The following is a 13,395-nucleotide window of genomic DNA, read 5'->3' on the forward strand; positions in this document are numbered from 1 at the left end:
AAATGGCCTGCTGCCGCCCACAATGTGCCGGGGAGGGGGGGGGGCGGAATGATGCTCTCCTTGAGGAAAAGCCCTCGCAAAGCCTCACCTCCTGGCAGTGAGGCTTTGCGAGGGCTCAGTGAGAGTCAACGTGTTCCCCAGAGCTTTGCCACTGGTCCCACACTACCGTGAGAGGTGGCAAAATTGGCCAATGAAATACTGTGCTCCTCTTCCGCTACCACCTCCCTAACCTGGGTTGTTTCTATGGCGAATGGGTTCTGCCTCTTGAATTTCTGCCGCCTGAGGCAGCTGCTTCATCGCACCTCATGGATGGGCTGGTTTTGCCTAGGGCTATCTATACATGTTTGTCTAGTCCATCTGATTTTTGTTTGCCCTGTTGCAACAATCTGCCTAGTTCTGTGCTGTACCCAGGGCCGGATTTGGGTTTGATGAGGCCCTAATCTACTAAAGGTAAAGGGGCCCTTTATATGTCTAGCTGTCCTTTGTCAACAACAAATTGGCGCTGTTTTTGTGTTGAATATATGGTAATTTATGGACCTGATAGGTATCTAAAGCCATTTGCACATGTTGCCATGCAACCAGTCCATGTAGAATGTAGGCACCCTGTATATAGAAATAAGCAAACCAGTGATATTTTAGGGAGCAGGCTAGCAGGCGGGGCCCATGACTTACATCATAGGAGCCTGTTGTTGTTGTTTAGTCGTGTCTGACTTTTCGTAACCCCATGGACCAGAGCATGCTCTCTTAATTCGGTCTGGAGGTCCATTCTTAACCTGAAACTGTTATTAACCTGAAGCACCCACCCCCTGCTAATGGGGCCTCCCGCTGCCACCATGCCGCCACCGTGTGATTTCTGTTCTCATCCTGAAGCAAAGTTCTTAACCCGAGGTACTATTTCTGGGTTAGCGGAGGCTGTAACCTGAAGCGTCTGTAACCTGAAGCGTCTGTAACCTGAGGTACCACTGTACATGCCTGGGTACGCTTGCTAGACCAAAAAAGTTCTTAGCAGCCGGTGAAAACAATACCTTGAAGGCAGGAACCTTCCTAATACCAATGGGCAGGGAGTTCCAAAGTGTAAAAATAAAAATAGTTTATATGTCGCCCATCTGACTGGGTTGTCCCACCCACTCTCAGCGTCTTCCAACACATTAAAACGCTAAAAGATTGATTTCTTGCGAGTGCAAATGAGTATTATGTGTCATTTGTAAAAGTGCCAGTTGCACAGTTCTTAGCGGTCAAATGGGCAGATTTGTAGTGAGGTGATCCTTCAAGTAAATGCTTGGGCAGGTGCTTAGACTATGCTTTGTGAAATTACACCTTTTCCTTGAAGCAGACTTGTTCATCGTATCCTTCTGACCAGTGTGAGTTTTGTCCAAACGTGTGGCTTTCTCTCTTCCTCCAACAGGTTGTACCATATGGTCAAGATTCTCTACTCTTTTGGGATTTTCATTACCTATTCGATTCAGTTCTACGTTCCGGCTGAGATCCTCATTCCGGCCATTGCTTCCCGAGTGCAGCAGAAGCTGAAGCTGTTCTGCGAGATGGCGGTCAGAGTGCTCTTGGTCTGCTCAACCTGTAAGTACGAGGCTGTGTGCAAGGCAGACCTCCCCAACTTTGTGTCTTCCAGATGTGTTGGACCTCAGTTCCCATGAGCCTTGGTTGATGCTGGTCAGAATTGCAATCCAGAACATCTGGAGGGTCCTAGGTTGCAGATAGCAGCTGTGAAGCTAACTTTTTGGGTTTCCCTTGACAAGTAGTATCTTGGAAGTGAGGAAAGGGTTCACTGGGGCCTGGTGAATTTAGGATTTACGGTAAATTGCATTTACTGATATTTGACTCAACTTTAAGCCCCCATAAAGGTAGCCAAATGCCCACATATATCCTATGAACACAGACACATCAAGGAATGTCTCTGGATCCATGTGATTTGCTGTTATCTTTTGGCCGTTGAGATGTTTCCATTGCATGCAATGCTTGCAGCGTGCCGTTATAATGTAGTCCTGCTCTGAGCTTAAAGCTAATTCAGTTTTAAACCAACCTTGCAGCTTTGTGGATGTGTGTACTATATCCATGTGAACTGGATTCAGTTTTTATTTTTATTTACGTATAACGAAACACCAGTACCCCATAGTTCGCAATAATTATATATAGATAGATGCCCAATAAAAACCACATTAAAAAAATAAATTAAAACAGATCACCAGCTCATGTGGGGCTCTTCAAGGTGAGCCTTGTGTAGAGTTCATTTCACTGGTCCAGCCTGGAAGATTCCAGTGTGTGGATCTGCTGTGGCTAAGCTTTCCCCGTCCACGAAGGCCCATAAGGATTGATAAAACTAAGATGTTCAGCTCAAACAAGAGAGAGAGATGTGATAATTCGTAGGAATTCTACAATGCCTCTTCTGCTATTCCCCTTGTTGCTCATCTGATGGTGCTGTGTTAAATAAGATAAAGGCTCGATTGTGACTTCTGTTCTTGCAGCTGGGCAATTGGCACAGTCGTGAAGCCCTTTGAAGAAGAGGTGCCGGTCAAGTATCTTTCCATTTTGCATTCAAACTGTTCTGGTTTCTGCGCAGCTTAACTCGATTATGCTGTGTGCATTTGTGTCAAGATGATTTTCTAAGGAGACGTGATTGGATTTGGCATGGGAGGAGGGAAGCTTTTACCTGCTGCGTAGGCCGTCAGATACACCCAGATGCGTCAACAGCCTCTCCAAACCATCAGTGATGCAACCAAAGTTCAGGTGTGACGTACGAGCCTCGCCTCACGCTGCCCTTTTTTTTCCCTTCCAAAAGGAACGAAGGAAGATCAAGGGCAGTTAATGCATAATCCATACATTCTGCCCAAGGCCTTCACACTGGTGTAAATGGGAAGGAAGCCAAATTTTATTTATTACTCATTTAATTTATCAGCTGCCCATTGCTGGCAGTTCTCCGGGTTGAGGGTGAGGGTGAATAGCAACGTTATAAACCGTAAGTGCATAAAAAGCAGCTGAAAAGCAGGAAACCCCGCAGCTAAAAGATCAAACAAACTGGGTTCGTTAGAGCAAGAGATAATTAAAAAAACACCAAGGGACAGCACAGAAGCTAAACCCGTTGCAAAGCTAAAATAACGTTGGACCCATAGCACAGTAAAAAGCTCTGTGTCTGGTGCCAGTAATACACCAGTCAGAGCCAGGTGGTCTTCTCTGGAGAAGACATTCCATAACTGAGGGGCCACCTCCGAAAAGGCCCAAACTCTTAGCCAGCCACCATTCCTCATTTGGTACTTGGAATAGGGACTCAGGCAGTGAACTGTGGAACTTATGGCCAAAGTAACTGAGCAGTATCCAGCTAAGTTGTTCCATCAGCAAAAGGATTACTGCTTGTGCAGTAGAACTCTCCTCCCTCGCTCCCTGTTTGTGCCCCACCCTCCTCAGATCTGTCCCAGAGCATTGGGGTATCCCTTGGAATAGATTATGTGGAATGTGGAGGGTTTTTTGTTTTTTGTTTGCTGTGCTGGCAGTAATCCTTGCGCTGATGGAATGAGTGAGTTGGATGCTGCCAAAGACACGTGTAGCACATTTCATTAGAGGGTGCATCAAGCTATTTATTATTATTATTCAACAAAGGAACAAGGGAGGTGGGCGGAAGCAACAAGGCAAACTCGGAGAAATTATCTGCCTAATGTTCAATGCGTTTGCTGGGATAAGCTCCCCGTTGAAATATCTACATGGCTGTCAGTGAACATGTGTGCTGCATGCATTTTGCATGAGTAGAACACCAGAGGGTGCCAAGAATTTATTTTCTATCCTCTCCCCTTCTGTCTGCCTCCATCGCTCTCTCTCTTTGTGCCTGCCCCCCCAAATATCTTAACAGTTTGCTCCAGACGCGTTTCACGGTGATTTGATTTGAACCCTGCATTTGAACACTGAAGCCTTTATCTGTGTAGCAGGTTTGACTGACTTCCAGGCAAGAGCTTCAGAGATTTCTTGCCATAAAGATCCAAAACTGCAGAGGCAGTTGGGCAGTCTCTTCTGAAAGTTGGTTTTTCACGATGGTGGCACAGCTTCTGGTAACCATTATTTTAGCAGCACAAGGAGAGGAATTAAGGGTAGTCTGTAAAACCTAAATCAGACATACCAATAACACGCCCAATAGCCGTTGACAGCCAAGGCAGCAACCAATCAAACGTCCATCCTATGCACTATCCATGTTTAAGACAACCTCCACTTTTTAGCATAATTATTAAAGAAAAAAGCCTAGTCTTATACACGGAAAAGTACAGTATTTAGAAAGTGAGGGATAACATATTTGAGCAAGTAAGCAGACGCCTGGAAGCACCTTATTTGCTCCTACAGCCATTATTTCTCAGTATTATGTTCTTCTTTCCCATCACCGTAATGCTTACAGACCTTGCTCGCCCACTCCACCATTTAATATTGCTTGCTGATGCAATCAGCGTAAGGTTTGTTTATGATCAGTTCACACGGAAAGTGGTAGAGCATCTATCTGATGTGCATGCAAAAAGTCCAGGGTACATGTATGTCCTGTTTTCCAATGTTCTTTTCACAAAGCAGTGCCTGTTGTGCTATGAAACTGTGACTTTTTGACTGATATGTCGCACTAAATTTCATTCACACCAATGGGCATAGTGTAGCAGAACAGCAAACGTCATTGAACAACATTGCTGTTCGTTGTCGTTTCTGCACATGTAATATTCCTTCATGAGTCACTCACGAAAACAGCAGGAAAGAACTGTATGCTGGGATACCACCCCAAATTCTGTCACCTTACTCTTCTCATTTTCTGGGTTAAGGGGGCTGCAGATGTATCCCACCCCCCAGAAGCAATTAACACAGAAATCCACACTATACTTCTCCAATATTCTGCTGGATTTTTGGAAGTGATTCTCATGTCGCGTGAAACTGCAAATATTATGCGGAAATTAAGAGTTAGAGAAATGTTGGGGAAACTGAATAAACATGTATGTGAATGCAGCCTTAATCTCATCAGTGTTTGGATGGGAACTCTGTCTGCTACTTTGTCTTGACGTTGTAGAAGACAGGCAGGATGTAAATGTGATAAGTAAACCGAGAGATTTATTGTTTCAGAAAGGGAGATGTGGGAAAATGTTTGAGACTCCCCCCCCCCAATAACAATCCTCACCATCACCATGAATCATTCACATAAAGTATGCAAAACTTAACTTCAATTGTACTCCCACCATCTCTTTATTTAATGCTACTTGAAAGTACTGAGTTCGGTAATTCTCTGTGTGGTTCTTATGAATGTTGCAAATATGCTCTGAGCCGGAGGGGAGGGGTGGGGAACTATCTGAAAAGTATTCTGATAGAATTTGTGCATGTTCAGGAAGCAGGTGTAAAATTATTTTTGTAATTGTTCTGGGTTTTTATACTAATAGTTTGATCTTATCGGTTGAATTGTGGATTGTTCTATATTCCGATTTTTAATTGAACTGTAGTGGACTCTCTTTTGTTGTGGACTCTCCTTCCTTGGAGGTTTCTAAGCAGAGGCCGGGTGGCCGTCTGTCAGGGATGCTTGAGTTGGGATTCCTGCATTGCAGGGGGTGGACTAGATGACTCTCAGGGTCCCTGCCAACTTTACAGTCTTGCGATTTATTTGGAGGTAGTTGTGATGCACGCTTCACCCAAGGTTATGAGGGTGGCACAAAAGAGACCTTATGATGACAATTAACGATAAAAAATTAAACAACATCCCTTTAGTAACTCGATGGCATCTATCTGTTTTGCGGGACAATGGAAGAATGTGCCTTTGGGGTAAAGTTAAACCATTGGAGAGTTACAGCGCCTGCTGTGGCTGGAGAGACGGATACGGGAGAGACATGGTTTGTTGCAGCTGGGGAAGATGAAGGCATCCACTTGTGCTGCTGCAGATGCACCAGGGCACTTCTCCCAATGGGCATTTCTCCTCTGGTCACTGCTGACCTGACCGCATGTCTCCAGGGATTCCCAGTCATCTGCAAGGGATTCCCACACGGCAGGGTTGATGTTAATAGTCTTCATGACACGTTTGCAGAAATCCTTGTAACACAGAGTTGGTCTACTGTCATGGACATAGTAGCCCAAAACCAAGAAGGACAGCCTGAGATAGAAGGCAGGCAGGCAGGCAGGCAGAAGGAGAACAGAGAGACTTGCAGATTTCTCAGATAGCTGGAACCAGTGGGCTGACGCCTCATCCTCCCTCTGAAGCAGGCAGGAATGAGGCTTAGCAGCTCAGGAAAGGCGGGCTGGATGAGAGCCAGATGAGATTCCTCTTTGAGGAATCACAGTCACTCACAGCACCAGGGAGGGAGAGCATTTCCTCACCAAAAGAGGAGGTAGCTGAACCCATCAGTCTTAGGACTAGACAAATGGGAAAAGTCCAAGACAGAAGACGACCCCCGAAACGTAAGGGTAGGAGGTTCAGGATATTCTGCAGTAGCCGGAAGGGTTCTTCAGAAGGGTCAGCTTGATTGTGATGGATGCTCATAGAGAGCGGTTGGAGGCTAATTGCTTGTATGCAATAAATCTTCTGTTAATGAACTCTTGTGTGCTGTTTTCTCAAGCCGGCAGCCGGTAAGCTCCTGACATCTACTAATGGGCCTGGTGCCTGAAGCCAGTTCCCTGTAGAGCGTGTCTTTGGGGATCCTGCCATCTTCCATTCCGTGGACATGACCAAGCCAGTGTAGAGGTTGCTGAGACAGGAGTGTGAACGCGCAGGGAATGTGGGCTTGGTGTCTTGCCATGTGATGCTCAAAATCTTCCCGACACAGCACATGTGGAATGTGTTGAGTTGATGCTTCTGATGGGTGTAAGTTGCTCATATCTTACTACCATAAAGCAGCATGCTCAACGTGCAAGCCTGGTAGACCTTCCTCTTGGTATTGGACGTTAACGTTGCATTTCCTTTTGGAGAGATGGGCCATTGCCATAGTCGCCTTGCCAACACTTTTCTCCAGCTCAGCATCGATGGAGAGCTTGCTTGTTATGGTGGAACCCAGGTAGACAAAATCATCTACCACCTCCAGCTTGTGGTCACCAATGCTGATGTGCGGAGTGCTGGCAACATCTTCTGACCCATGTTGTTGGTGTTTTTCCGGCTAATGGTAAGGCCAAACTCCATGCACACTTCAATATAGTAACAATCACAGATAAATCATGCAACAGAAGAGGAATTAAAGTATTGCCATACACTTCACCCCTCGCCAAAACTCTGGATGGAGAGGTACATCTTTACCTGTTGTCTGATGCAAAATAATTTAGGGAAATTGCACTCCTTCAGTTTCATCTGAAAATAGTTGGGATATTCCTGGAACACATATATACAGTAGTTTTCTTTATTCATTTGTTGCCTTGGCTAGAACGTTGAATGATTGAGCTGCAATGTACTCCCTTCCCCCAAAAAAGGACTTTAAGGGGCAGAGGAAAAATCAGTCATCAATCGAATTATAACTTAAAAGAACTCTGAGTAATACAAGGCCCCGTTCTTAAGATAAACATACTCTTTTTCTCTGTTTTATAGTTAGCTGCTCCTTGCTTATGAATTATTCACCTTTTGCAATATGTCTTATTAGATAACATAGTGCTGTGGTTGTGTGTGTGATACTGCTAGAACAATCCTGGTTTTCCTCTAATAAAGGGCAGGCACTGTGACCGGTTTCTTCATACCCGCTCGCTGAGTCTGTCTGGCTGTAGATAAAAGCGATGGCTCAGTTTTGCACATCACAGTAAACCGTAGTTAATTCTTTACTTTGAACGCAGAAGTCATTCCCTAAGTGTGAGCAGCAGCAAACTTTGATTCTTGGCTTACCGGTTGTCATTTGTTTGACTCGCTCAAGGTAAACCATAAACTAGGGTTTGATGTGACCTGCAGTTTACTGTGGCATGTGAACACAGCCTCTGTATGAGTCTTATGCAGAGGAAATGTGGCAGCTAGACTTGGCTGGCTGGCTTTCTTTTTTAAAAAGAGGGTAAACTGCACAAGTTGAATGAATGAGAAAACTTCTGTGTTTGGATAGAAACTGTAAAATACGACAAGTGGCAATAACAAATACGTTGGGTTTCCTATTCTAGTGCCTGAGGTTGCTATCAATCCCTAAGTCTTAAGTTTCACAATCTTGCAAAAACAATTCTGTTTCCTTAGACTTGTCTCCCCCCAAACTCCCAATGTACAGAGTTTCTTTCTACATAAAAACTGAAGACACTGCTTCAGCCTTATGTTCCATATGGTGTGTGAATGCAAACACACACACATTCTCAAACATTGCATGCATTTTGCGGCTGTAGGATAACTTGGTTAACATTGCATGCTCTTCTTCTCATTTGCCTGGTTTAGTTTTACCCTGAACCTTGACATTGTTGGGTTTTTTTGGGTTTTTTTGCACAGTGGTGATGCTTCTGGCATTCCCTTCAGTCTGTTAGCCATAATTCAGGCTGCCATGTTGCAATTCTGTTGACGGTGCCCTTGCTTCTTCCCTCAGCATGGCGTTACTGCCCATGACATTGGTGAGGGGCGACTGCGCTGTTGATCAGAAAACATGCCTGCATTTTGTTTCCTTTTCGTTTAACGAAATGTATAGTACCACTTGATTGTAATAAAACCTCTTAAGTGGGTATTATCTCGCATGGCATCATGGATTTTTCAAGGCGCAGTACAGCAATTCTCCTACCTGTTGTGTTGTGTGTCCCAGAGCGTAGTTTAGGAATCACCGCCTTGGAGCCTTTTAGTATACAGTAAGAGCTGCCTCAATGGGATGTGGGTGGCACTGTGGGTTAAACCACAGAGCCTAGGACTTGCCGATCAGAAGGTCGGAAGTTCGAATCCCCGCGACGGGGTGAGCTCGCGTTGCTCGGTCCCTGCTCCTGCCAACTTAGCAGTTCGAAAGCAGGTCAAAGTGCAAGTAGATAAATAGGTACCATTCCAGCGGGAAGGTAAACGGCGTTTCCGTGCGCTGCTCTGGTTTGCCAGAAGTGCCTTAGTCATGCTGGCCACATGACCCAGAAGCTGTACGCTGGCTCCCTCGGCCAATAAAGAGAGATGAGCTCCGCAACCCCAGAGTCGGACACGACTGGACTTAATGGTCAGGGGTCCCTTTACCTTTACCAAGAGCTGCCTCTAACACCACATCTTTATCCGAAGGAGAAAATATCTGTGAAAGTAAATCGGAATCTACCTGAATGTATGAACTGCAGTATTTAAACTCTGAAAAGAGATGTTGGATTTCTAGGAAATCCAGGGAACTTACTGTCATATTTAAAAGCTTTGCCGGTTAAATGAAGCCGCAGAAAATTCTACTCTGGACATTTCGTTGATATACTCTGTTTCAGTTCTGCCACTTATTACTATTACTATTATTTATTAAACTTGGCCTTTATTGTAGAAAGCTGTTACAGATCTGAATACTGGATGAAATTAAAACCTGGTATATAATTGTGTAGCTTTACTTTAAAGCAGCGAGGAGCGCTCCCTCTGCGCTTCGGAGGCTTTGCGTTGCTATCGTTGAAGGCAAGGAGCTTGCATTCGCTCCATAGGACGCACACACATTTCCCCTTCATTTTTGGAGGGGAAGAAGTGTGTCCTATAAAGCGAAAAATACGGTAACTCTCTGGAGGGTGCATCCCGATTATGCATCCTGTTGCTTGCCAGTCTCTTCCTTTAAACAACCACTTCCTCAGCCTACTTACGGGTAAAGAAAACTCCAATTATTGGAGAAGAGGCCACATGAGTCCTGCACACAGTAGGTCTCAAGTTGTGGAACTGGCATGACAGATGACGAGATGAGACTATTGTTTTGCACCAGGAATATCACGGCAGTAGAGAAATGATTGATCACAGGTTAGTGCAGATTGGCAGGCTAAATGTGGAATATTTTAGTTTCTTAGAGCACCATTCAGTTTCTCTGAACAATTTTATGCGTAAGTGAACTCTTAAAAAAAAGAAAAAGAAAAGACAGAGCTTTTTTTTACTTGCATTAATTACAGGTTTTGCCAGGTCCTCTGCCCCCCCCCCCCAAGTAATGCTCCCAAAAATTATTTCAATACATTATGGTTGTTTTCTGTCAGTTTGGAGCCCTCTTGGGCAAAAGGTGTGAAACCTATAGCCCCAAACTGGATATTGCACTTTTTGGCTATTTCCTCCATAATTAAGGTGCTTTTTCAGTGAAAACCTTTTCCTTACCGATGACCAGAGAGGCTGATAATTTTATTAGGGTCATAGGCTATCAAAAGCAACAACAATAGGTGACTGCATTCGTTCACCCCAAATGGGGACAACCACCCCATTTTTAGATGCTTAGACCATAGACTAATAAGGCTGCTATCTGTTTCCCCCCTGCTTACAATACTTTTATTTTCCAGCCAGCTAAGAGAGAAGCAGAACATTCTGCTCCCTCTGCAGACATCATAGCAATTTTTACCCCCTGTGGAAGGCAATAAGTTCACCAGCAGCAAAAAAGGGCCAAGTCAGTGTACTGGGGTGAGTTGTTTTTGTTGTTTAGTTGTTTAGTCGTGTCTGACTCTTCGTGACCCCATGGACCAGAGCACGCCAGGCACTTCTGTCTTCCTCTGCCTCTCGCGGTTTAGTCAAACTCATGCTGGTAGCTTTGAGAACACTGTCCAACCTTCTCATCCTCTGTCGTCCCCTTCTCCTTGTGCCCTCCATCTTTCCCAACATCGGGGTCTTCTCCAGGGAGTCTTCTCTTCTCATGAGGTGGCCAAAGTATTGGAGCCTCAGCTTCACGATCTGTCCTTCCAGTGAGCACTCAGGGCTGATTTCCTTAAGAATGCATAGGTTTGATCTTCACTGGGGTGAGTAATGATGGTTTAATCACTCTCCCTTTCTCTCTGTTTGCTGACAGAATATCAGTCTTGAAACTGAAATCTGTTGATGACGAAGAAGAAGGAAAAAACAAACCCTGTGCAGCTTGTAAATTAGGTAACGATTCGATTAGAGGAAAATTTGCAAAAGAAAAAGTCAGTTCAGTTATGAACTGCTTTCTCAAAGAAACCCACTGTTTCCTACCTATTTGGGAATTTTCAAATTCATCAAATCATTCCTCCCAACCAATCTCTGGCAGAATGCTAATGATAAAATAATTGGCAAGGCTCTAATAAACGTAATTTAGATTTTGTGTCTGAATGAAAATGAATATTGAATCTACACGTTGATCGTCTTTGCATCTTTGGTAAGCTGTGCTCTTTCTGAGCTGAGAAAATGTGCGATGATTGCAGCGAGCTCAGGAATTATTTTCCATTGTTTGAAATAGGCCTTATTTTTAATTTTAAAAAAAGGGGAAGGGAAGAAACTTCAAGGAAATAATGGATTTGTAAGCATGATGATGATAGCAGACAATGAACTGAGGGCTTGGAAATTACTTGACAGATAAAGCTTGATGGACCAATTGCTTGTCGTCAGACATCTATGTCTGATTCAGAAGATGACTACTATGTAGGTCTCTGGTGCTGTCATAGAACCACAAATAAACGGCAGCAGTGTGCTTGTGTGTACATGAGAGAACTGCAAACTCCAGAAGTCTTGGAATCTTGGAATACCCTCCTTTTTCCAAGGTAAAGGCTAGAGCATTTTGGGCTTTTAAGGTTGTATTTATCAGTGTATTAATTTTTAACCTTCACCATGCAATTCCAGAGTATCTAATATACCATATTTTTCGCCCTATAGGGTGCACCTAGTTTTTTTTTTTGGGGGGGGGGAAATAAAGGGGAAAAAATTATTTTCCCCCCAGGCACCGGGCTGAGGCGGGGGAAGCCTGAGCTTCCCCCCGACCCCAGCCCCCAGAACAGGCTGCTATCCACAAGCCTCAGGAGCCCGGCGGGAACTCCCGCTGGGCTCCCCAGGCTTGCGGATATCTGCCCGAAGCCCGGGGTGCACCCCAGGCTTCGGGATGCAGGCTGCTATCCGCAAGCCTAGGGAGCCCGGCGGGAACTCCCGCGGGCTCCCCAGACTTGCGGATAGCTTCCTGAAGCCTGGAGAGTGAGAGGGGTCGGTGCGCACCGACCCCTCTCGCTCTCCAGGCTTCAGCGAAAGCCTGCATTCGCCCCATAGGATGCACACAGATTTCCCCTTCATTTTTGGAGGGGAAAAGGTGCGTCCTATAGGGCGAAAAATACGGTATATAAAAAAATTACTGTGGGTAGACATAGTTTATGAAACTATGAATGGTGCGGGTACATCTCTCCTGTGATTCTAGAGTATATCAGTAGTTTCCCATCTTATCTGCAGAAACTTATTTTGGCATTTATTTAGTGCAACATGAGCCGGCGCTATTTTCCAACTTGCATTTTTTTTGTTTTGTTTTATAAATTCCTTTTCTGAAAGCTACCTTGGTGGGTTAAATGTTTCAAAAATAAATGGGGTGTGCCAAAAGCACATTTGAGTCCAGCGTACTGAGTGCTCCCCTGCCCCGCCCCCCATATTTCTGGCTCCCAGCAACTGGTGGTAGCCATTGTGAATTTGTCTCGTTCTAATCTGTTACAGTATTGTAACTTTTGCATGTTTTAAAATACAGTCATACCTTGGATCACGAACACCCTCGTCTGTTTTGGCTCCCAAACGCCACAAACCCGGAAGTGATAGTTCTGGTTTGTGAATGTTCTTTTGGAACCCGAACAATCCAACAGGGATACCTTGGCTTCCGATTGGCTGCAGGACCTTCCTGCAGCCAATCAGAAGTCGCGATTTGGTTTTCGAACATTTTTGAAGTCGAACGGACTTCCGGAATGGATTTCAATTCGACTTCCAAGGTACGACTGTACGGTTTTGAATTTTGTGGTTTTGTCTCTTTGTAAACCTTTTTTTGAGGTTTGTTTGTTTTTTTACAATCCAGTGGTATATACATTTTATGAAATAAATAAATAACCCTCTTTTAAAGCCATCTACATTAGTGGCCATCACTGCATGCAACTGGAAGAAATTCTGTGCTTGAACGATGTGCTGCGTCTAGAAACTTTTGTCCTTAATCTTCTGACATTCAGCTTTATTGTTTGTTCCCGAGTTCTTGTACGTATTATGAGACAGGGAGAAAAGCCTTTACGTCTTCCCTTCCCCCCACACCTTACATAATTTTAAACATCTCGATCATGGCTGCACTTAACACGCCTTTTCTCTAAGCTAAGACACCCCAAATACTGACTGGCTTTCCTGCACCTTTTTCAAGTCCACAATATCCCTTTTAATACCCAGAATGGTGCACAGTATTCCAGTCTGGTCTTGCCATAGATTTGCATAATGGCAATGTGGGGTGTGGGTGGCGCTGTGGGTTAAACCACAGAGCCTAGGACTTGCCGATCAGAAGGTCGGCAGTTCGAATCCCCATGACGGGGTGAGCTCCTGTTGCTCGGTCCCTGCTCCTGCCAACCTAGCAGTTCGAAAGCACGAAG

General features: G+C 44.7%; 1 protein-coding gene across 4 annotated transcripts in view; it reads left to right on the forward strand.

The window, feature by feature from the left end:
* Positions 1-13,395, forward strand: part of SLC36A4 (solute carrier family 36 member 4) — a 94,982-nt gene that overhangs the window by 39,661 nt on the left and 41,926 nt on the right. For all 4 annotated transcript variants that reach the window (XM_083736912.1, XM_083736914.1, XM_083736915.1 and 1 more), the window contains exon 10: positions 1,406-1,575. In XM_083736912.1, the coding sequence (XP_083593038.1) occupies positions 1,406-1,575 (170 nt within the window). The remainder of the gene's footprint in view (positions 1-1,405; positions 1,576-13,395) is intronic.

The sequence above is a fragment of the Podarcis gaigeae genome (assembly GCF_964106915.1).
Source record: "Podarcis gaigeae genome assembly, chromosome: 4".
Taxonomy (NCBI): Eukaryota; Metazoa; Chordata; class Lepidosauria; order Squamata; family Lacertidae; genus Podarcis; species Podarcis gaigeae.